This window comes from Rhinoraja longicauda, chromosome 6, assembly GCF_053455715.1.
Source record: "Rhinoraja longicauda isolate Sanriku21f chromosome 6, sRhiLon1.1, whole genome shotgun sequence".
NCBI lineage: Eukaryota > Metazoa > Chordata > Chondrichthyes > Rajiformes > Arhynchobatidae > Rhinoraja > Rhinoraja longicauda.
In genome coordinates, this window is record NC_135958.1 from 693,392 (window position 1) to 716,924 (window position 23,533).

Genomic DNA, 23,533 nt, shown 5'->3' on the forward strand with positions numbered 1-23,533 from the left:
TTTTGACAATACTCTAATTGTTTAAATTCTCTGCAATTGTTCTTCTGGCTGGTTGTCAACAAATACCGTGCTTTGTTCAATCTGGCTATTTTTGTTTTGTGATGTTGCCAATAGGTGGGAACCTACTTTTTCAGACAGACTTGCAAATGTATTTTTCATGAAGTGCCAATCATGATCTATTGCTGCAGTGATTCTTTTTATCCCAAAGAGTTTAAATAAACCACTGCAATGTTATTGTTTTACAAAATTCTGCAAAGTGCAGATTTATTAAAAGCAATTTGTCTTGTTTGTTTAACCAAAAATGCCAATTGTTACGCTCATAGTGATCTCATCCAAGACAGCTTCTAGTATCTTTCCCTATTAAGTTTTAGATCCAGATTATGTTAAATGGAGCCCAATACTTGTTCTCGCTGCTTGCAATCCTCATTGCAATAACCAGACTTGGATATGGACGACCAAATGCTGGCCAAGCATCTTCAGGCCAGTCAGAGTGAGGGCTCTGGGCAACATATTTGAGTCTCTGGCTGGCCAGACTAAGCCCTTCACACAAAGCTGCTGCATGAACCTTTGACTATTGCCAAAACCAAGCCCCCCGCTTTGTCAAAGCTTTCTGAACATTTATGGACATCCAGATGTAGAAAAACACTCTAATTATGAAAAATAAAATAAGCCACTTTAAAAATAGCACATTGAAAAATCGTTACCAATGTTTAAAAAAACAGAAAAGATAATTAGTATATCGTTTCCTGACCTTCCATCTACCTCATCAGAGATCTTTAAACTACCAAAAAGTGGACTTCAATATCATATCTCGAACTGTGTAGGAAAAAAACTGCAGATGCTGGTTTAAATCGAATGTTGTACCCTTTATCAAAGGTATCACAAAATGCTAGAGTAACTCATCAGGTCAGGCAGCATATAGGAGAGAAGGAATGGGTGACGTTTCAAGAAGAGTCTCCACCCAAAACCTCACCCATTCCTTCTCTCCCGAGATGCTGCCTGACCCGCTGAATTATTCCAGCATTTTGTGTCTACCTTATATCTCAAACTGAATGTTGTACCCTTTATCAAAGGTATCACAAAATGCTGGAGTAACTCATCAGGTCAGGCAGCATATAGGAGAGTAGGAATGGGTGACGTTTCAGGTCGAGACCCTTCTTCAGACTGACTTGCACCCTTTATCTGTTATCTGTGCATTGTAGATGGCTTGATTGTATCGTGTCTCGTCTTTTCTCAGACTAAATATCATGCAAACCAAAGCTTTTCACTGTATTGCAGTTACAGTGACAATAATAAAACTAAAGTATTTTTATTTTAAAAAGGAAATTGTAAGTTATGGCACTCAAAAACAGCATCAACTAAACCATGAGAGGTTAACTCCATCTAATGGCGGTGGTTGTTAGATGCCAGGAAGTGCTAAGCTGTTAAAGTGCGCTGAAAATTTTAACACTGATTATAAGTGCACTTAATATTTTAATACCAATTTATTTGGAGCTCACTGAATAATTAGGAATTTAAAATGATCTGAAGATTTGAGGCATAATTCTGGTCTTCAATTTGTTTTAACCAACCATCAGCACCACGGTTATCCCAATTAGAGATTTTACAAGCAATTTCTAACAAATCAGCAGAGTTGAGAGATGAGAGTTTTTGTTGCTTGTGCTGGTTACATTCTTAATTTAACCCCGACCCTGGAAAGTAGGCAAATCACATGGGATGTGGTGCACTTATTGTAAGTGGTAGAGCACCGTGACATTTATTAGTGAGGGTGTCAAGGGTTACGGGGAGAAGGCAGGAGAATGGGGTTGAGAGGGAAGGTATGTAGGTTAATTGGCTGGGTAAATGTAAAAATTGTCCCTAGTGGGTGTAGGATAGTGTTAATGTACGGGGATCGCTGGGCGGCACGGACTTGGTGGGCCAAAAAGGCCTGTTTCCGGCTGTATGTATATGATATGATATGATATGATAGATCAGTCATGATTGAATGGCGGAGTAGACTCGATGGGCCGAATGGTCTAATTCTGCTCCTATGACTTATGAACTTATGAACTTATATTGGTGGTGAAATCTGTTCTGAATAATGCGAACATTGATGCTATACAGTGGAACAGTTTCAGACTTGCAATAATTCAAATTTAGCAGTGTGATTTGTTTATTAAATATTCCAAATCTAAGTCGGTAAATTGGAAAAGAGAGGAAAGCTTATATTTTCCTAATATATTTGGTTATCTTGAAAGACAATGTGGACCATTTCAACTAATGAAATACTTTGAAATGCAGCCATAGTTCCAGTACATGAAATGAAGCCACATATCTGGACATTGCCAGTTCCCTCAAACAGCAAGGATATAAAGACTGGTTGAGAACTTATTGGTGATGTTGAATGATGAGTGCATTGTGGATAGAACATCAAGGATATTCGGCTTTGTGTTCATCCCAGGGGATCCGTTATTGTCAGCTCAGAGATCGGATAAGACCTTGGTTCTAATGCCCGATTTCACAGGGCAGAAGTCCCTGAGTGCTGCCCAGGAGTGTCCATCTGGATTAAGTGCTCAAAGCTCTGCAGTAGGACACTCAGTCTCATGATTGATGTCGTCTCCTACAATGGAGTCACAGCAAGCAGGGTGTGTTGTACCATTCATCTTGCACGTTCACAACAGGCTCACGCTGGTTACATGCAAATGGACAGGTTTTCTATGATCAGGGTAAACAATACTGTTGGTAGGTTCATTGGACATTGTAACTTGCCTCTAGTGTGTGAGTAAGTGGCAGAATTTGGGGGGAGTAATCGGGAATGGGTGGAAATTGTTTTAAAATGGGATTAATGTAAGATTAGTGTAAATGGATGGTTGATGATTGGCATGGACTTGGTGGATCAAGGTGTCTGTTTCCATACTTTATGACTTTAATAAGTAGAACTCATTTCTCCTGACCATAGCATATGCCAGTCTGAAATGAGTAGCCATAGTGTACAGATGATGTATGCTAACATTTGGTGCTGTGGAGGTTGTGTGGGGAACTTGGTCGACTGTTATCTGACCAAAGTGACAAATAAACACAGGATGATGGGAGATTTACACTGACACTGTTCAAATACACATGCAAGAATTTTAAAAAACAGTTTGGAAATAAGTAAAAGCCAAAAATAAACTCATGACAAATTTTTGGGAAAAGAGTCATGACAAAATACTTTTTGCATATCGTAGAAATAGCATTGTGGATGTGAGCTGGCAAAGGAGTGAGGGGGAGAGTGTGTGAGTGTTATTACTGGAAACAGTCTGCTGTCTACACGTCAGCTTATCACTTACACAATGTAGATATTTACAGTAACCTTTCACCGTTTTAAATTAAGAACTTCGGTAATGTGCTGTAGAAATCTACTTGTTAGATCAGTATCCATCCACCCCTGCAGTACTCACTGTAACACATGAATGACTGGAGATATTTTCATTAACCTGTCCACTCTTAGTGCTCATCTAATGCTAGTGTTGTTCAACCTCCCTCTGGGCATTCTCGGGTCAACAAACAGCATCAGCTCTCTTTAGATTTCAGAGATACAGCGCGGAAACAGGCCCTTCGGCCCACTGAGTCCGTACCGACCACCGGCCAACCCATACACTAACATCATCCTACACACTAGGGACAATTTAAGATTGTACAAAAGCCAATTGCCCTACAAACTTGTACATGTTTGGAGTGTGGGAGGAAACCGGAGCACTCGGAGAAACCCATTAATGCTGGACACCAGGAGAACTGCCCTGCTCGTCTTCACTTACTATCAGAGAACCAAGAGAATCTTTTACATCCTTCATGAGATTAGCCACATCTGAACTTAATGTTTCATCCATGACTGCAAGGTTTTGAAGCCCTTGCTCAGTGACTTGAGTCTTGTAATTGTTTTGTTTTGTTGACTTCTATCTTCTTACAACATTACTGAAGAAATTATTTTATCCACAGGGTATGTAAATATTCTTGTCCTTGTGTGGATTTACAAAAACATGTAGAATGGTCCAAAACATATCCAGTTATCAGTGCACTGTCCCACAGATTGGAAGATTCATCCATAGAAACATAGAAAATAGGTGCAGGAGGAGGCCATTCGGCCCTTCGAGCCAGCACCGCCATTCATTGTGATCATGGCTGAACGTCCACAATTCATGATTGTGTCACGAAGACTGTCCAATGGGCTATTTAAAGATGGCATGAAACTGAAGACAGGGATAACTCTCTCAGCCTGTTCATCATTTTCCTTCCCCATAAAAGTGTCATATTCCTAAAATGTCATTGTCTATGAGGGCTTTTCAAAACGTCCAAAAGTGATGGGAAAAGTAGAAGAATTGGTACCTATCACAGTTTAGATTAGATCGATCACCAGCAGATTACAATAAACTAAATAACTGTATCCTAATAAAACATAGACATAAAATGCTGGAGTAACTCAGTGGGTCAGGCAGCATCTCTAGAGAAAGGGAATAGGTGACGTCTCAGTTTGAGATCCTTCTTCAGACGACACTCTGATTGTACTTGTGTGTCTCTGGACCATTTGAAATCCTGACTTTGTTCATATTGGAGAGATTCATGTGGAGTTGATAGTTTTCATAAGAAAAAGAGTGAGGAGAAGTTGAAGCAGTCCTTGTGTCTGCTCTACTATTCTGTAAGATCACAGCTGGTCTTCCATCTAAGCACCACCTTCCTGTATTAACCTCTATCCCCTGATTCCATTCGGATCTAAAAATCTTTTTGATCGCTGTCTTGAAATAATATATTCCATTATGAGGATAATTGTCATTGTGTGGAAAAATGAGGAAAAACTTTTTCAGTCAGAGAGTTGTCAATCTGTGTAATTCTCTGCCTCAGAAGGCTGTGGAGGCCAATTCTCTGAATGCATTCAAGAGAGAGCTAGATAGAGCTCTTAAGGATAGCGGAGTCAGGGGGTATGGGGAGAAGGCAGGAACGGGGTACTGATTGAGAATGATCAGCCATGATCACATTGAATGGTGGTGCTGGCTCTAAGGGCCGAATGGCCTCCTCCTGGACCTATTGTCTATTGTCTATAATTCTGCGCACCAATGGTATTGGTATTGGTTTCTTATTCTTCTACATCCCAAGATACAGTGAAAGACTGATTTATCTGCGATCCAACCTGATATTCAAAGCTGATTGTTGACCTTTAGGTTTCCTGTGGATCATGCAATTAATTATTTGATTATCCTGTAGAAACAAGGAACTACAGATGCTTGTCAATACACAAAAGGACACTAAGTGCTGGAGTAATTCTTAAATGTAACATCATAAGTTTGCGGATGACACAAAGCTGGGTGGCAGTGTGAGCTGCGAGGAGGATACTATGAGGCTGCAGGGTGACTTGGATAGGTTGGGTGAGTGGGCAGATGCAGTATAATGTGGTTAAATGAGAGGTTATCCACTTTGGTGGCAAGACCAGGAAGGCAGATTATTATCTGAATGGTGTCAGATCAGGAGAAGGGAAGGTACAACAAGACCTGGGTGTGCTTGTACATTAGTCACTGAAAATAAGCATGCAGGTACAGCAGGCAGTGAAGAAAGCCAATGGCATGTTGGCCTTCTTTGCGAGAGGATTTGAGTTAAGGAGCAAGGAGGTCCTACTGCAGTTGTACAGGGCCCTGGTGAGACCGCACCTGGAGTATTGTGTGCAGTTCTGGTCTCCTAATTTGAGGAAGGACATTATTGCTATTGAGGCAGTGCAGCGTAGGTTCACCAGGTGAATTCCCGGGATGGTAGGACTGACGAATGATGAAAGAATGGGTCGACTGGGCTTGTATTCGCTGGAATTTAGAACGATGAGAGGGGATCTTATAGAAATATATAAAATCCTTAAAGGATTGGACAGGGTGGATGCAGGAAAAATGTTCCCGATCTTGGGGGAATCCAGAACCAGGGGTCACAGTTTAAGTTTAAGGGGGAGGCCATTTAGGACTGAGATGAGGAAAAATGTTTTCACCCAGAGAGTTGTGAATCTGTGGAATTCTCTGCCACAGAAGGCAGTGGAGGCCAATTCACTGGATGTTTTCAAAAGAGAGAGAGTTAGATTTAGGGCTAAGGGAATCAAGGGATATGGGGAAAAGACCGGAACGGGGTACTGATTGTGGATGATCAGCCATGATCTTATTGAATGGCGGTGCTGGCTCGAATGGCCCCCTCTTGCATCTATTTTCTATGTTTCTATATATGTTCACCAGATCAGGCAACATCTCTGGAGAACATTGATAGGTGACACTTCAGGTCAAGACCCTTCTTCAGACTCAAAACATCACATATCCATATTTTCCAGAGATGCTACTTGACCTGCTGAGTTACTCCAGCACTTTGTGGCTTTCAGTTCAGTTATCCTGTAATTTATCTGTAGCATTTCCTGCTGCACAAACTGATGTTGTACTGGAGAGCCTGATTTGTAAAGTAACTCATCAGCAGCTGGGGCCAATCTATTAATCTGCAGAGTCTGCATTAGGTTTCTTAATCGTCATGTGGATCTGCGTGCATCTTTGATGGGCAGTATTTTAGTAAACTGAACTTTCCCTCTCTTTTGTTAAGAATTGAACACTTGGTTCCTGCTGCTATTTCACTTTGATGGTCTCGACACTCATTTTAATATGATTTGTTGATTTTGCTTTTTTATGTTCTGATTCTTTGTTTTGAGATGAGTCTTGTTTTGTTGTTTATGTTGTTTTTTTGTCAGTGCGCTACCCAGTGCCTTTTCTCATTATAATGCTCGTTACCATTTTGTTCAGCCCAGTTCATTTTGAAAGTGAAAACCTAATCATGTCCTTGGACCATTTGCCAGTTGGAAGTGGAACAGAGTGGAAAGTAGAACAGTGGGTACAAAACAAAGGGTTAATATCTTAACATCTGAAAAAAAATCCTATTCTTAAATTTTAAAAGGGATTTCTGCCAACTTGGACTAAAGGAAAAAAGGCAAAAAGAATCAGTTGAATCTTCGTAGAAACAAACTGTGAAGCACAGAGTTGGTGATCAGCCTTAAGGAACTGGCCTTTGTTTGAGACAATGGACAATAGGTGCAGGAGTAGGCCATTCGGCCCTTTGGGACAGCACCTCGACCTCCATGTCACCAGACCCTCCACGACCTGTCCTTTTTGGGGGCTTTTTTTCCCTTCAGGGGAGTAATACTTAGTCTTTGTCATCTTGGCTACGGACAGGTAAAATAACAATATTGTGGATTACGGTTTCTGAATAAAACTGGCTGTTCTACTGGTGGCGGTGAGAACTCAACAAGTCTGTTTGTAAAGGAAGTGCAGATGCTGGTTTACACCAGCCCTGAGTCTCAGTCTGAAGAAGGGTCTCGACCTGAAACGTCACCTATTCCTTTTCTCGGGAGATGCTGCCTGACCCGCTGAATTACTCCAGCACTTTCAGTTTTTAACCAGCATATGCAGTTCCCTCCCACATTTGTGAATATGATCTGGATCTGTAAATGTGCATGCATCCTGGTTTTTACAAGGAATGTATTCAGGCCAAAGTACAAATGGTTTCATGCAGCTTTTAGTTGGAATGGATGGCATTTAAAAGGTGAAGAAATTTGGCATTACTCACTGTGGGAGGGAGGCTGGTGCTTTACTTTGAAATGCTTACACTACAATTCATTCCTTTAATTTTTCCATGTTGTTTGGCCTGCATGTATAGTTTAGATAAATCACTGTGTTTCACCATAATTAATCCATGCTGAACACTCCACAGATTTTTACACTGCGCGTCATTAAAATTCTAAATGTTTTGCAATCATGTGAATCTCAGGGACAAAACCCACATTAAAAAAAATTTAGACCAAAATATGATTTCACTCATAACATAAAAAAGCCTCTCAGTTCATACAGAGTGATTTGTTTTTGAATGATAATGGACAGAAGAACTGTGTGGTATTACTTGGAATTCTGTTTCCTTATAAGGCATAACTAAGTTAATTTTAGAATTCATTGGAATGAACTCCAGTCCTTTTTTTAACCGTTCTGTTTAGGAAGTATTGAGTAACAATGAGTTCATCCATGATCGTTTGCCATCATTTCAGAAGTTGGCCATGGCATTGATTGCATTTATACAAGAACAAAATGAAATCAATTATTGAAATGTTCTGATCCAGGGTAAGAGCCTAAATGAATAGTTAACAAGCAAATTCCAGAGTAATGCCTGTTTTATGGGGCATGTCACTACATATAAAATGGTTTATTGCTTTCCGTCCAGATCTGTTGTTGCCTTTGTAGTTATCCACATGCACCTCCCTCCTCCATACCCCCTGGATAGCCGGCCATTTCCCCTTCCGTTCACAAGGATGGGCTGTTGGAATTGCCCACTCTACTTGGATTCATTCTTGTTCATAGTCTATTGTGGGGGAAAGGTAGTAAAATGTTCTGTAAAAGGAATAGTGTGTTCCTGGCTGAAGTTTCTGATTCCAGTCATATTAAAAATGTGCTATATAAAATAAAAAGACATTACTGGCAAAAGCTTACATCTCAGCGATCTAAACCGTTTGAGACTTTTGGACTATTACTAAATAGTACATTGTTATTTTAATTTTTTATTTATACGTTACCTCAAATATGATATTCACAGAGCGTCTGTTATCAAACAAAGTCTAGTTCAGGACCACAAAGGAAGATATTAGGACCATGACAGGATTATTTGGCCCATGAGGCAGGCCTCTGTCAACTCCATTAAGGGAAGGGCAAGAGGCTTTAGGATGGCAACATTAGACATTGGCATTGGTCGGCACAGCAGAAGCACAGCAAAATTACATTGTTAATTTATTCCAAGGACAGGGTTGTAGAGTGGTGGAGTTTGGGGGGGTTGATATTGGATTGATGTTAACTAAGAGTGGGGCGGTCGGAGAGAAGATCTCTGCACTGGGGTGCTGGACAAATGATATGGTTGGGTGGGTGGGATGGGTAGGGTCAGGCAGAGTGAGGTTGGTTGAACATGTTTACCACAAGGTAGTGGGAGTGGTGGACAAGGGTGGGGGGAGAAGTGGATGGTAATGGCTGAGAGTATCCACAGCAAGGTGCTGGGCAAGGGTGGTCTAAATTAGAATCATTTAACTGGAAGATAATGGGCAACAGACCAAGTTGGATCAGGCAAAGACAATAGACAATAGGTGCAGGAGGAGGCCATTCAGCCCTTCGAGCCAGCACCGCCATTCAATGTGATCATGGCTGATCATTCTCAATCAGTACCCCGTTCCTGCCTTCTCCCCATACCCCCTCACTCCGCTATCCTTAAGAGCTGAGTTACTCCAGCACTCTGAAACGTCACCTATCCATGTTCTCCACAGATGCTGCCTGACCCGCTGAGTTACTCCAGCACTCTGTGAAACGTCACCTATCCATGTTCTTCAGAGATGCTGCCTGACCCGCTGTTACTCCAGCACTTTATGTCTTGGCTAGTTCACTGATTTGCTTTGGTGAGACCCAGGCCCCATGAATGTTGGTGACTGAAAATGCTGAACAGGCTACTCAGTTCAAAGGCATTTAGAGATGGGCCATGAATCTGGCCTTGCCTGTGAAGCCTGTACCACCCGAACGGTTAACTCCTGCGCATATTTGAAGCCTCTAGTAAAGTATTGTTGTGGTTATTGTAAGGAGCAATAAATGACAGAGCACAAACCCCACAGGATGAATGAAAATTAACAATATTCTCCCTTTACCCAGAATGCACTGAAACATGAAGATGGTGAAGAGGATGGGCACATGACAACTTCACGAAGGGACAGAAGGAAGCTGACGCCTAATGGGGATGACGGACGGAAGAACAAGCGATCTTCAGGACAAAACATGGCCGAGCTGTCACCAACCAGGGCAGCTGAGGCTAGTCCTCACAACCCACCTCCTGAGGGAATGGCAATGGGCCCCAACACGCCCACAACTCATGACATTAAGTCTTCAACAGTGATTTCTATCCATCCAAAACAATCTGAAGACCAAACACAATCTGCAATAACTCCAACCACACCTGCAGCCAGTGCAAGAGACTTACACTTGCCTTCCCCAAACCAAGTGGAGGCTTCAACAGGGTACGTTGCTGTTTGCTGGAAAAGTTGTTTGATATTGCTAAATGGTTTTATTTTGGTGTGCATGCCATTTGACGCATTAGTATAGTTATTAACATAATTATTAGCAGTAAGGAGACAATGATGAGGTCCAGCTATGCTAAATAAGTGAAGGGGAATTATTGTTTGGTAGATTAAGTGTGGTGAGAGGTTCCCTACTTTGACAGTGTTATTCTTTTCAATACAAGTAATCAATTAGGTCTAAACACTTTGGGAAGTTCTTAGATAATGGAAGATGCTACATAAATGCATGTGCTTTCTTGCTTTGATTGCTGGTGTTTGCAGCTGTTGTTCATTTTCAAATTTGTTCCAGTTTTTTCCCCATTCAGTTCCATTTAAAAGCGAGATTCTATTGGTTGCCAACAGTATTGCCAACTAAGAGGAATTTAATATGTCTTTGATTCTTAGAATGATGCATATCACCGGATAGTTTACAGTTCAGATGTGTTTTATGTAGAGCATCACAGAGATATAAGCTGAGATACCCAGACAGAACAAACATATTTAAGTGATTGTGTTGATCTTGGAATCTTTGTCCTATTGCCTTTTAACTGCAGAATAACATTTTCTGATTCAACTCATACAATAAACACGAGAAAACGCTACATTATCTTCTGGCCCAAAAGGAAATACTAATGAGTTGAAAGCTCAAAGTATTGGTATTCTCTTGCAGTGTTGTATTGGGGTTGAGTTGGTCTTTATTTGTCCTTCATCTGATGCCCAAGGTTGAATTGACTGCAGAAACAAAAGCAGGCGTGGGTAGGCCTTCGGGTGCCCATGTGCGTCTGAGACATTTTTCATACACAAACATGAAAGCCTTAATATATCAGGCCAAGTAGAAACATTCTGACTGCCCTGCCCATCCGTGGAACAACATGGTCAAAATCGGGAAAGTCCACAGTCTGGGCTTTCTAGGCATAGAGGGCACTTGAACGTTGGCAAAATGGGCTCCTTACTTTGAAGTGGCAATCTTTTCTTTATTGCCTGTTACAGGAGAATGAAATGGGCTTTTAAAAAACATGTATGTCAATACAGAACTAAGGAAACTAATGTTGGTGTGCAGAAACAAAGTCATAAAAACAATGACAACCATTACAATGCACGAGGTTCCTGAGTTCCAACAGTCCAGTGGTTTAACCAACTGAGCCACCAAATACAGGAACTGTTCCACTTCTCAATAGGGTTGCTGCTATGACTCTAGTGCTCCTGGATAATGGAGGAGGAAGCTGAAAAAGGTACGTTTGGATGAAGCCCAGAATGATGTCCTACATGGTCTAGTCGCACTTATCCACAAGAAACTAAATGGAAAATGCTGTCAGGCAGCATCTGTGGAGAGAGAAACAGAGTTAATGTTTCAGATCCATGATGTGAGATGAATCAAAAAAAAATCTCACTTAGCCCCCCCCTGACTTGTATATCACTTGAGCGAGGTTATACGATTGTAACTCTAGGAGCCTTTGAGGAAGTGGAAGCTAATTATTGAAGAAACAATCACTGTGCTAATGTCTACATATCTTGTTACAGCAAGTGAAGTCAAGTGGAGGTTATTGTTGTAAGTTCAAAGACGGTAAGGTAGATGTACAATGACAATCTTGCTTGCCTCAGCATCACAGGCAGATTGACAAAAAATATAAATGATATATAAAATACACTTAAATTCACCAAGATAGTAAACAGGAAAAGAGACCCCAAAAAAACCCAGTGCACAACACAATTAGTTAAAAAAACAAGTCGACGGTAGTGCAAGAGGTCGTCGTGGTCTTCTTCTTTGGTGTCCATCATCCATGTTCCAAATGTGACATCACTGTCATCATCCGTCCTGAAAAGGGCGCAAGCTTCCGGCGACAATCAGTGGGAGTCACCACTTGTACAGTAGATGGTGGTGGTAGCAGACTTAGCTTAGGACACGTCCAGTGTCCAGCCCCGCCACGTGGACACTTCTGCCATGGGGCTATCACGGTGATGATGAGTTAAGATTGTGGAGGTTAATGCAAGAACTTGATAGTTGTAGGAAAGTAGCTGATCCTGCACAAGGTGGTGTGCAACATCAGGTGTCTGTACCTCCTAACTGATGGTGGCAGCAAGAAGAGAGCTGGGTCCAGATGGTGGGGATCGTTGGCGATATCTGGTGCCTACGTGGCTGGGGAGGGCTGTGCCCATAATGCAGCAGCTGAGTGCTTCACTCTCTGCAGCCTTCTGCCAGTTCCTGTGCATTGTGATTATCGAACCAGGGCACGACCCTCTGGCAAGGATACCTCCTGCTTTACATCTGTAGAAACACCTGGGAGGGTTCAGTCACACGCTGAATCTGTTTAAACTTATAAGAAAGTACAGATAGTTGAAAACATGTGAGGAGAGGAAATAATATTTTACCTCCTTCCCATTGCTATTCAGAGCATTTCAAATGTAGACCTGGGGACCTCCCTGTACCAGGTGATAATTTTAACCATTGTCTCGATATGGTTTTGAGAAGGTGATGGAAGTGATTGAGTGAGACCGTAGATGTTGTCTATATGGATTTTAGTAAGGCATTTGATAAGGTCCCTCGTATAGGCTGAGGCAGAAGATTAAATCCATGGGATCCACTGTGACTCATGAAAGTCAGAGCGTAGTGGTGGAAGAGTGGAGTTATGGCTGGAGGTCTGTGGCCAGTGGGGTTCCACAGCGATCTGTGCTGGCATCTCTGTGTATGAAGTATATAAACGACTTGAGCATAAATGTACAAGGGTTAGTTAGTACGTTTTCGGATGTCACCACGATTGATGTAGTTGCAGACAGTGAGGAAGGCTGTCAAAGGAAACATTGGGATCTAGATCCGTTACAGATATGGTCAGGGAAGAGGCAGATGTTGTAATCCAAGTAAGTGTGAGGTGTTGCACTTTGGGAGGTCGGATATAAGGAGAACATACAGTCAATGGTAAGACCCTTAACAACGTTGATTAACAGAGCGATCTTGGGTCCAAATCCACACCTCCCTGAAAGTGGGAACACAAGTAGATAGAGTGGTAAAGAGGCATATGATAGGGTTGTCTTTAGCTGTCAGGGCATTGAGTGGAAGAGCCACAGTTATGATGCAGCTTTATAAAACTTTGATTGGGACATATTTTTCTCTGGAGAGTCAGATGTTGAAGGAGGAGACCTAATAGAAATATATAAAATAGTGACAGGGATAGATAGGGTAGATAGTCAGAGCCTTTCCGCAGGGTTGAAATGCCAAAGATGAGAGGGCATAATTTTGAGGTCAGATGGGGAAAGTTTAAAGAAGATGTGCTGGGCTAGTTTGTATTTTTCACAAAGAAAGTGCTGGGTGCCTGGAATGTCTTGCAGAGTTAATGGTGCATGCAGGTCACAGAGTGGCATTTAAGATGCTTTTAGATAGGAACATGGATATGTGGGAAATGGGTGGATACGGATCACATGAAGACAGAGGAGATTAGATGAACTTGGCATGGTGTTTCACATGGCCATTGTGGGCCGAAGGACATGTTCCTGTTTGTACTGTTCTGTGCTCTATTCATGTGCAGCTCAATATAAACTACATTGGAAGTAATCTCCAGGCAAATGCACACAGACAGTTTGCTGCACTTTAGTTACTTGAAAACAACGATAGATGATATAACATTTTCATGGCTTGACCCTGCAGTGATCTTTGACTCCTAGAAAAAAAAGATTGTAAACATGAAAAAATAAAAATACAGACAGAAAAGTTAAATATTAACAAAGATGGCATTTGTAATTAGAGATATCCTATATTTATTGTTGTAATTCCAAAATAATTACTTTCTGGTTTGCATCTAATGAAGCCTGGACTGTATCAAATTGGAAGTTGCGTGCCGTTGTTATGATGTGGAATGTACTGCCTTGAACGAGCGGCAGATGCAGATTCAGTCATTGAATTGGACAGAAGCCTGAAACGGTCGACGTTGCAAAGAGGAAGGAGGCAAGCTTGGAGAGGGCTTTCCAACAGGCAGTGTACTTCTGTGTCTTGCACAGAGATAGATCTGTTAAACATAGCAACATGGAAAATAGCTGCAGGAGGAGGCCATTCAGCCACTTGAGCCAGCACCGCCATTCAATATGATCATGGCTGATCATCTAAAATCAGTACCCCGTTCCTACTTTCTCCCCTTATCTTAAGGACTAGGGAGATAACTGGGACATTGGTTTTAATTTTCTGAAATTCACTGCATTAAGGGAAAGTTCCATGAGGTAGAAAAATCGGAAGAGTAATTCCTTTAATCAAAAAAAGGAGAGAGGAATCAAGAAACTATAGGTTATCATAAGATAATGTTAGAAATTATTATTGGAGACATAATAAAGAGCCACTGGGAAGCATATTGCACTGTGCTCTGCATGCATTAGTACATGCCAGGGCTAGTTGGGGTTTCATCGTGGAACTGTTGCACAGTGCAACCTGGCTGATTGCTTGGCAATAAAAAGAAATGGAAAACTTTTGTTGTTTTCTCATCGCGTCACCCCGATGTGCATTAACCAAGTGTCAGAAAACACGTCCATCAAAAATAATGATGTCAGGTTATAAATGCTGATGGTGATAGTTATTAATTCATATCATATCATATCATATATCTACAGCCGGAAACAGGCCTTTTCGGCCCTCCAAGTCCGTGCCGCCCAGTGATCCCCGTACATTAACACTATCCTACACCCACTAGGGACAATTTTTACATTTGATGAGTTAAATATGAGTCACTGCAAACTGGAGAAGGCAATGCAAGTTTACAGGAAATAGGTGATAAAAAGTTAGATTTTGCTTCCCAATGGCTTTTTATTATGTCTTCAATAATAGTTTCCAACATTTTCCTGATGACCCGTGATGATAAACTATAGTTTCTTGATTCCTCTCTCCTTTTTATTGATTAAAGGAATTACTCTTCCTACTTTCCTACCTCATGGAACTTTCCCCCAAAGCAGTGAACTTCTGATAATTAAAACCAGTGCATCAGTTATCTCTCTCGTCTTTAAGATTTCAGGATGGAGGCCACGGGGACATTGACAAATCAGCAGTTTGCTCAGTCCCCTTGCCCTGGTGATTGTAATGTTCAGAGGTTCTCTCCTCTTCCAATTATAGTCATAAAGTCACACAGCACGAAAACAGGCCCAACTTGCCCATGCTGACCAAGATGCACCATCTGCACTAGTCCCACCAGCCTGCATTTGGCATATGTCCCTCTAAACCTTCCCTATCCATGTACCTGTCCATGTACCTGTCCATGTACCTACTCTGGGTAAAAGACTCTGTGCATTCATCCTGTCTATTCCCCTCATGATCTTATACACCTCTATAAGTTCACCCCTCAGCCTCCTGTGATCCAAGGAATAAAGTCCAGTCCTACACAGCCTCTCCCTATAGCTCTGACCCTTAAGTCTTGGCAACATGTTTGTATATCTTCTCTGCACTCTTTTCAGCTTAACAACATCCTTCCTGTAACAATGTGACCAAAACTGAACACAATTCCCCAAATGCAGCTTCACAGTGTCTTGTACAACTGTAAAATAACATCGCAACTTCTATATTCAATGCCCTGTTGAAAGCCAATGTATTGAAAAGCTTCTTAACCACCCTATCTACCTGTGATGCCACTTTTACAGAACTATGTACATCTACTAGATCTCTCTGCTCCACCACATTCCCCAGGGCCCGGCCACTCACTGTGAAGGTCCTGGTTTGACTCCCCAAACTGTATTAAACTCTATTAACCATTCCTCGACCCACTTGCCCAACTGATCAAGGTCCTGCTGTAATTTTTTATATCTATCTTCACTAACTACAATACCACCCACTTTCGTGTCATCTCCAAACTTACTAATCATGCCTTACACACTCTTATCCAATTAACCATGCCTTCTTTATTCCAGAACAAACTGTTCTCAGGGCCTTATGCACATTCTTCTTTCACCCAAACTGAATACAAACTTCAGTCATGTAGGGAAATAACTGCAGATGCTGGTACAAATCGAAGGTATCACAAAATGCTGGAGTAACTCAGCAGGTCAGGCAGCGTCTTGGACAGAAGGAATGGGTGACGTTTCGGGTCGAGACCCCTTTTCAGACTGACGAAGAAGGGTCTCGACCCGAAACATCACCCATTCCTTCTCTCCAAGATGCTGCCTGACCTGCTGAGTTACTCCAGCATTTTGTGATACAAACGTCAGTCACAGTTACTGAGGGATGCCTTCACGATGAGGCCATTAATTAATGGCATTCCATGGACAACCACAGAGTCTAGTATAGACTGCTTTCTAATTGGCTTCAGAACATGGTGTTCTCAGAAACTACCCAAAACATCTCACTGCATGAACTTTGCCCATTTGATATTTTTTAGATTTCCGTGGACTGCCCTCCAGATTTTTGTTGAAACATTTATTTTTCACACCGTCACTGAGATTACGTGTTAACCAGCGTTATAGTCCGGGGGGCAGCACAGGACCTTCCCAAGCACACTGTGTGTAGTAGTTGGACAGGCGTTAAAGTCCAGGCTGCAGCACAGGACAATAGACAATAGACAATAGGTGCAGGAGGAGGCCATTCGGCCCTTCGAGCCAGCACCGCCATTCAATGTGATCATGGCTGATCATTCTCAATCAGTACCCTGTTCCAAGCACACTGTGTATAGTAGTGGACAGGCGTTAAAGTCCAGGCGGCAGCACAGGACCTTCCCAAGCACACTGTGTGTAGTAGTTGGACATAAGACCCCTGGGCTAATAATTCCATCTTGAGCCTGGAATCACTGAGACAACTCTAGCTCTGCCTCCTATTACCAATCGTAAATGGCTGAGATCACATCCCATAACACAAAGACTCCAGATTCATTCTGGGCTTGTTATTGATCAATGCAAGGCTGTTATTGGAATATAATGAATGGTTTAAATGCCTTGCACTTTGTTTGCTGCAGCTATATGGCCTTTTGACTCTTCATTCCCCACCTCCCATGTGGTCTTTTTTCACCTACTTCAGTGTCTACTGTCACCAATACAACGTTGTCATGTATCGGGGCATAAATGGGTGAGGAACTCAGCAGGTCAGGCAGCATCTGTGGAGGAATGTGTGACGTTGCCTGACCTGCTGAGCTTCTCCAGCACTTTGTGTTCTGCTCAAGATTCCAGCATTTGCAGCTCCCCGCATCTCCATAAATCAAGCTGGATCTCCAAACTCCCTGTTGACAGGCAGTTGCCAATGGGCGAAGATGCTTTTTTAAAGATTAATTTGAACTCTGTTGGTAGGATTAATTCCCTGACTGGTGGGAGAATCATTTCTCCTTACCTTCTGTTTGTGAATCATCATTTCTCCCATGTTCAGTTAGTTTTTGCAGGGATATGTGTAGTGAGTTTCACTGAGGCAGGGATTATTTTTTAAAATAACAGTTTCCTTTCTCATCGTGGTTACCAGTGTTGCAGCTGCTCTGAAGAAGTAAATATTCATAACACTTGTGGTGAATACGTTTTGAAGATGTGAGTAATGGTTGGGCATTGAGAATAAATACATGTTAGGATACAGCATTGGTGCCAAGCCAAGCTGAACCATTGTATGTGCCTCAAGCCAACATACACTTTACAGAATTGGTACTTAGAAAATTATGATTGGAACCAGCGGTGTAAAGTATTAACCCATTTCTACAGGCTATTCTTTGCAGTTTTTAGAAAAATATCTTTCTATTAGGATCAATCTTGTGTTGCAATATGTTAGCATTAGCCCCCTACTTGTATCATTTATTTCATTCTGTGGTCAAGACTTGCTTTCCATGATAATATGTGTCAAAATATAGTGAGGGGCCAAGATTGAATGGATGTGGAGAGGATGTTTCCACTAGTGGGAGAGTCTAGAACCAGATGCTATTGCCTCAGAATAAAAGGACGTACCTTTAGAAAGGAGATGAGGAGGAATTGCTTTAGTCAGAGGGTGGTGAATCTGTGGGATTCATTGTTACAGTCAACTGTGGAGGCCAATTCAAGGGATTTTTTTTTAAGGAGGAAATTGACAGATTCTTGATTAGTGTGGGTGTCTGGGTTTAATGGGAGAAGGCAGGAGAATGGGGTTGAGAGGGAAAGATAGATCAGCCATGATTGAATGGTGGAGTAGATTAGATGGGCCAAATGGCCTAATTCTGTTCCTAGTACTCCTGATGTGTGGTCGCTAAGGTAAGGTAGGAATCATGGCAAGAAGTTTGCAGCCATTGACCAGAAACACTAGTGAAATAAAAGGCCAACTTTTGTCTTGATTTGGTCGAAGGCTAGATATTGACTTGAGAACTGGGAAGATATTTTACATCTTTCTCTTGAGGCAGATTGGGCCTCAGAATAGCATTTCATCTGCGTGACCCAGCAGATGTTTAGTGTACCTTAAAGTGTCAGTATAGATTAGATGCCCAAATCTCTGTGAAAAGTTGGTACTCCTAACTGAACGTGAGTATAATTGCTCATAATAAAGGATGGATAATGCCATACGTCTCCCCTATTGCTCTCTTCTATCACAATTGATTGGGCAACTTCATCTATATTATTATCATAAAAGTGAAACTCAGCTTTGCACCTAACCTAACCATTCAGTCATGTGGCAAACACATTTTGATGCAGAGAAGTAAAGCTTCTCATAGAATTAAACTGCGAAGATGTGCAGCAGGGGACACGTTGTGGGCGATTGATCGTGTTGTGAGTTTGCAGTTTCCTCCTCTTCTCTTGCCATCTGACCCGTGGTTCCACTGTACCGATGCAGTCGTGGATATGTTCCATTCCCAGCACCTTCATTCTGCAGAAAACCTCATGGAAGCACTTCAAACTCTCAAACAAAACAGTTGAAATTTGCCAAAGCAGCTGACATGATTGCCTCTGCTGTTTGTAATCAATATTACAGAATTGAATGGCCAGCCACCTTCATGTTAGCTTGAAGCATTTTGCATGTGTGGCAGAATCAGTGTGGGGGTTCCACTTTGGATAGAGAATGAGTTGGGAATGATGCATACTTGACTTTGCTGCAGCTACTTTATCTAAAGAAGTAACCAGTCCCAAATGAGTAGATTTATTATTGTCCCGATTACCGCAGTGGTGTAAAGCTTTGTTTTGTGTGCTATCCAAACAGATCAGATGAACCATGCATAAATATAATCAAATCAAACTCAAGTATAATTGATAGAGAGCAAAGGGGACACACAGAGTGCAAAGTATAGTTCTCAGCATTGCATCGCAACCCTTCCAGAGAGGGCGGCACGGTGGCACAGCGGTAGAGTTGCTGCCTTACAGTGAATGCAGCGCTGGAGACTCAGGTTCCATCCCGACTATGGGCGCCGTCTGTACGGAGTTTGTACGTTCTCCCCGTGACCTGTGTGGGTTTTCTCCGAGATCTTCTGTTTCCTCCCACACTCCAAAGACGTACAGGTTTGTAGGTTAATTGGCTGGGTAAATGTAAAAATTGTCCCTATTAGGTGTAGGATAGTGTTAATGTGCGGGGATCGCTGGTCGGTGCGGACCCGGTGGGCTGAAAGGGTCTGTTTCCGCGCTGTATCTCTAAAGTAAACTAAGACGGTCTTATGTTCACAATGGGGCAGAGGTGAATCGGACAGGACCCGAGCTTCTGGAAAGACTGCTCAGAAGCCTGATAACAGAGGGGAAGAAACTGTTCCTGAGTCCGGTGGTGCGTATTTTCAAGCTTCTGTACCATCTGCTGCATGTAAGCAGAGAGAAGAAATGACCATGGTGGGACATCTTCACATCGTGGAGCTGCTTTAATATGCAGTTATCATTAGTCACTTGTGGTAGATTGGAATTTTCCTTTTGTCTCAAAAGTCGTTTACCCGTTCAGTCCTGGTTTTGATCTTGGCTCCAGTTTGCATATACGGTTTGAAGGGTTTAACTGAGATTAACAATAATGGACATTGTACACAGAGGATGATAGCTGGAAACTGGGAGAATTATAATCAATTCATATCAACACTCACTTTAAAAGTGACCAGTTTCAGCAGGTTGTTCAGACGTGTCATTGACACTTGGCTTTGAGCCATGTTTATAGTGAGCACTGTACAGCACAATAACAAACTGATACGGGTGTTACAGGATTACGGAAAGACAAAAGTTATCCTAATTGTTAGTAGGTGGATAGAACAAACAAGTAATACAGTTCCAGTTTTTAAGATCTGGTGACTTTATTTCTGGTTTTCATTCTTGGATAATAAACAAAACCTAAGTTCAAGCTCGATAGTAATTTATATTTATTAGAGACAAGAGCTCTTTATAATTTTTGTACAAATTATTATTGACTTAAAACATCCATAGAATTAATTATCCATATAGCTAAACACCAGAAGCTGTTATTTAAAAGGTTCAAATATAAGATGTTAGGAATTAGAATGTTCAAAGGAGCTTTGATACAAGAAATCATTTTACAAATTTATTTCCCTTTAAAGTCTGCTCTGCATGTAGTTGCGTAGCCCACCCACTGATCAGCCCCCCCTCACCCCATACACTCATCATTTGCCAGGATTTGTTCTGCCACCACCTCACCCTTCCAGCTTTCAACCCTCTGCCCTTATCAGTGTGAAGGGTCCTGATAAAACAGTGCATGTCCACGTCCTCCACAGATGCTTCTTTGACTCACTGAGTTCCTCCAGCGCCTTGTGTTTTGTTCAAGATTCCTGCATCTGCAGTTTCTTGTGTGTCTGTAATTAGTCCAGCTGATGTATAATGAGAGATATTCTGCATTTTCAATTTTATTTTTGAATACCCTTTTCTGCCGACCTCGGGTTTACATTAAAAACATTACAACCGGGTTGACATTTTAAAAAAAAGACTATCTCATGAAGTTGGCTAAAATAAATGATTTGTTTGTGTGGCAAGAAATAGAAATCAACGTGCAAAATAAAGTAACAATAACAGAAGCACCAGCTTGATGAGATTGGCTGCAATGTTAATGTTGATGTTGTTCCTGACCAGTTCCACAATGTGTCAGTAGTGAGTTTCACCCCTCATAGATGGCTAGTGTTTGTATCGCAGTATAAGACTATCAATGTGATATATTCACAAAAATAAATAACTGGAAAATATGCTTTGCATTGAAGATTGTGAATCAGAAGACTATATCGTTATAGTTTTGATCACAAAAATTATTTAACTGCCTTTCATTTTCAATGAGAAAAAGATAGTGATGCGACAATGGTCTCCAACATAACCCAATAGTTCTTGAAATATTCCTTGAGCAATTTAATTTGTATCCTCGCATGCATTATTTAGATTCACATACAACCTGAAATACTCAGAGACCTAACTGAGATCATAGGACAGAGGAGAGATTATTGAAGTCAAGGAGATAGTGGGCACCAGCAGGTATGAACAGGGAGAAGGTCTACTCACTGTCAGTCAGTCACCTCAGTTTATTGTCACGTGTACCGAGGTGCAGTGAAAAGCATTTGTTGCGCGCTAACCAGTCAGCAGAAAGACAATACATGATTACAATTGATCCAGTCTTTGACTTGGAAGTGTTTAAGACTTCATCCGACAGCATATTTTCTAGCGTTAATCCAGCCCAGCAGGAGATTGGAAATAAAAAGCCATTTGACAACTGATGTACAACAAGACGTCTGGGCCAGAGACAGTGGCAGAATGATTTGGTAACTTCCAGAATGACATTAATTCTAGAACTGTTCTGCAGATCTCATGTGGTACTGGGCATCTACAAGCTTGGAGGCTGAACTCCAAGTCATTGTGGACTGTTTCACAGAAGCCAGTGAGAGGATGGACTTTAGACTTTATAGATACAGTGTGGTAACCGGTCCTTTGGCCCACTGAGTCCGCACTGACCAGCGATCAACCCCGTACACTAGCACTAGCCAAAACACTAGAGGCAATTTGCAATTTTTACCCAAGCCAATTAACCGACAAACCTGAACGCCTTTGGAGTGTGGGAGGAAACCTGATCACCCAAATAAAACCCACGTGGTCCCAGGGAGAACGTACAAACTCCATACAGACAGCACCCGCAATCAGGATCGAACCCGGGTCACTAGCGCTGTAAGGCGCAAACTTTACAGCTGCACCACCATGCTGACCTTATGAACTTTATGCTAAACACCTGGAATAAAAGTCTTCTACCAATCTTGCTCAATATGACCTTCCCCTCTCCCACTTCCCTCACATTGAAGATTAAGGTTGAGACACTGGAAACCTTGGACTACTTCCGATATCTCAGGAGCCACCTTTCAGCAAAGGCAGATGTTGATGATGACATTCACAGGCACCTTCAATACTTCAATGCAACCTTTGGTCGAACAACAGAGACAGCTCCAGAGGTTGGGCCATATCATCAACATGCTGGCACCAGACTTCCGAAGCAAGCCTCCACTCTAGGCTCCATCAGGAAGGCAGAGAAAACACTTCATGGAGGCTTTCAGTCTGAAGAAGGGTCTCGACCCGAAACGTCACCCATTCCTTCTCTCCAGAGATGCTGCCTGACCCGCTGAGTTACTCCAGCATTTTGTGTCGACCTTCATGGAGGCTTTTATAGTTTCCTTGAAAAATGTGAGCTCTTCACCTATTTGTGAGAAACCATGGCCAGTGGCTACTCAAAGTGGAATTGTCCAGGAGGGCAGTGGGCATTTTAAATCTCCAGGGTGGAAGCACACAAAGATTGACAGCAAACTGTGGAAGGAATGACAGCCCACTTGCCCCATCGAACATCATCTCCCCCTAACGTGGCAGAGCCTGACCTGCTGAGTTACTCCAGCACAGGACTCGTCAGACATCTCAGAACCAAGAGTATTAAAGTGGAAGCAAGACGTCCATATCCCAAGGGACTGGCTAGCAAAACCTTCATGGGAAAAAAGCTGTGGTGAGACTATGTTCCCAAACTAAGTGCTGCTTTAAATACTTCTTGAGCAATTTAACTTGTGCCCTGAGGCGGGAAACATGCTGTTACTTTGTAGTCTAAATTACGTTGTATATCATCATGTAAAACAGGAACTTTTAATTGTGATACTCTTCTGCAAAACAAATCCACATAATTTAATGGCAAAATAATAACTGCTGAGGTTTGTCTGATGATGGAGTGCAAAGTTTAAAAGTATCTAAGGCCAAGTTGTTTCTTTAGGTTTTGTGCATTATTCCCATTCTAGTTGCTGGCTGCCATCAGGGGAACAGTGCTTGAAATCGTGCTTACAAATGTAATAGGGTTGAGTAAAGTGTTTAATTTAGAAAATCAGAATAAATATTTTTTCAGCGAACAGCTGAATCAGGAATGATTTTGTGTTTGTGGAACATGAAACAACATCTCTCTCTGCTATCTTTAGTCCTGTTTGTACACTGCAATGTAACACCAGCGTAACGCACTGCAGTTTATGGCCTTGAATCACCTTTGGCAATAATATGAATAGTTGAAAGGTACCAATCTGGCCTGACCTGGCCTGTTCATTCCCTCCTCAGACCCTGCCTGACCCAGGCAGC

General features: G+C 41.9%; 1 protein-coding gene across 4 annotated transcripts in view; it reads left to right on the plus strand.

Annotated features, from left to right (window-relative positions):
* The window catches only part of fhod1 (formin homology 2 domain containing 1), a 235,561-nt gene that overhangs the window by 151,164 nt on the left and 60,864 nt on the right, over positions 1 to 23,533 (plus strand). For all 4 annotated transcript variants that reach the window (XM_078400311.1, XM_078400312.1, XM_078400310.1 and 1 more), the window contains exon 10: positions 9,693 to 10,054. In XM_078400311.1, coding sequence (XP_078256437.1) covers positions 9,693 to 10,054 — 362 coding nt within the window. The remainder of the gene's footprint in view (positions 1 to 9,692; positions 10,055 to 23,533) is intronic.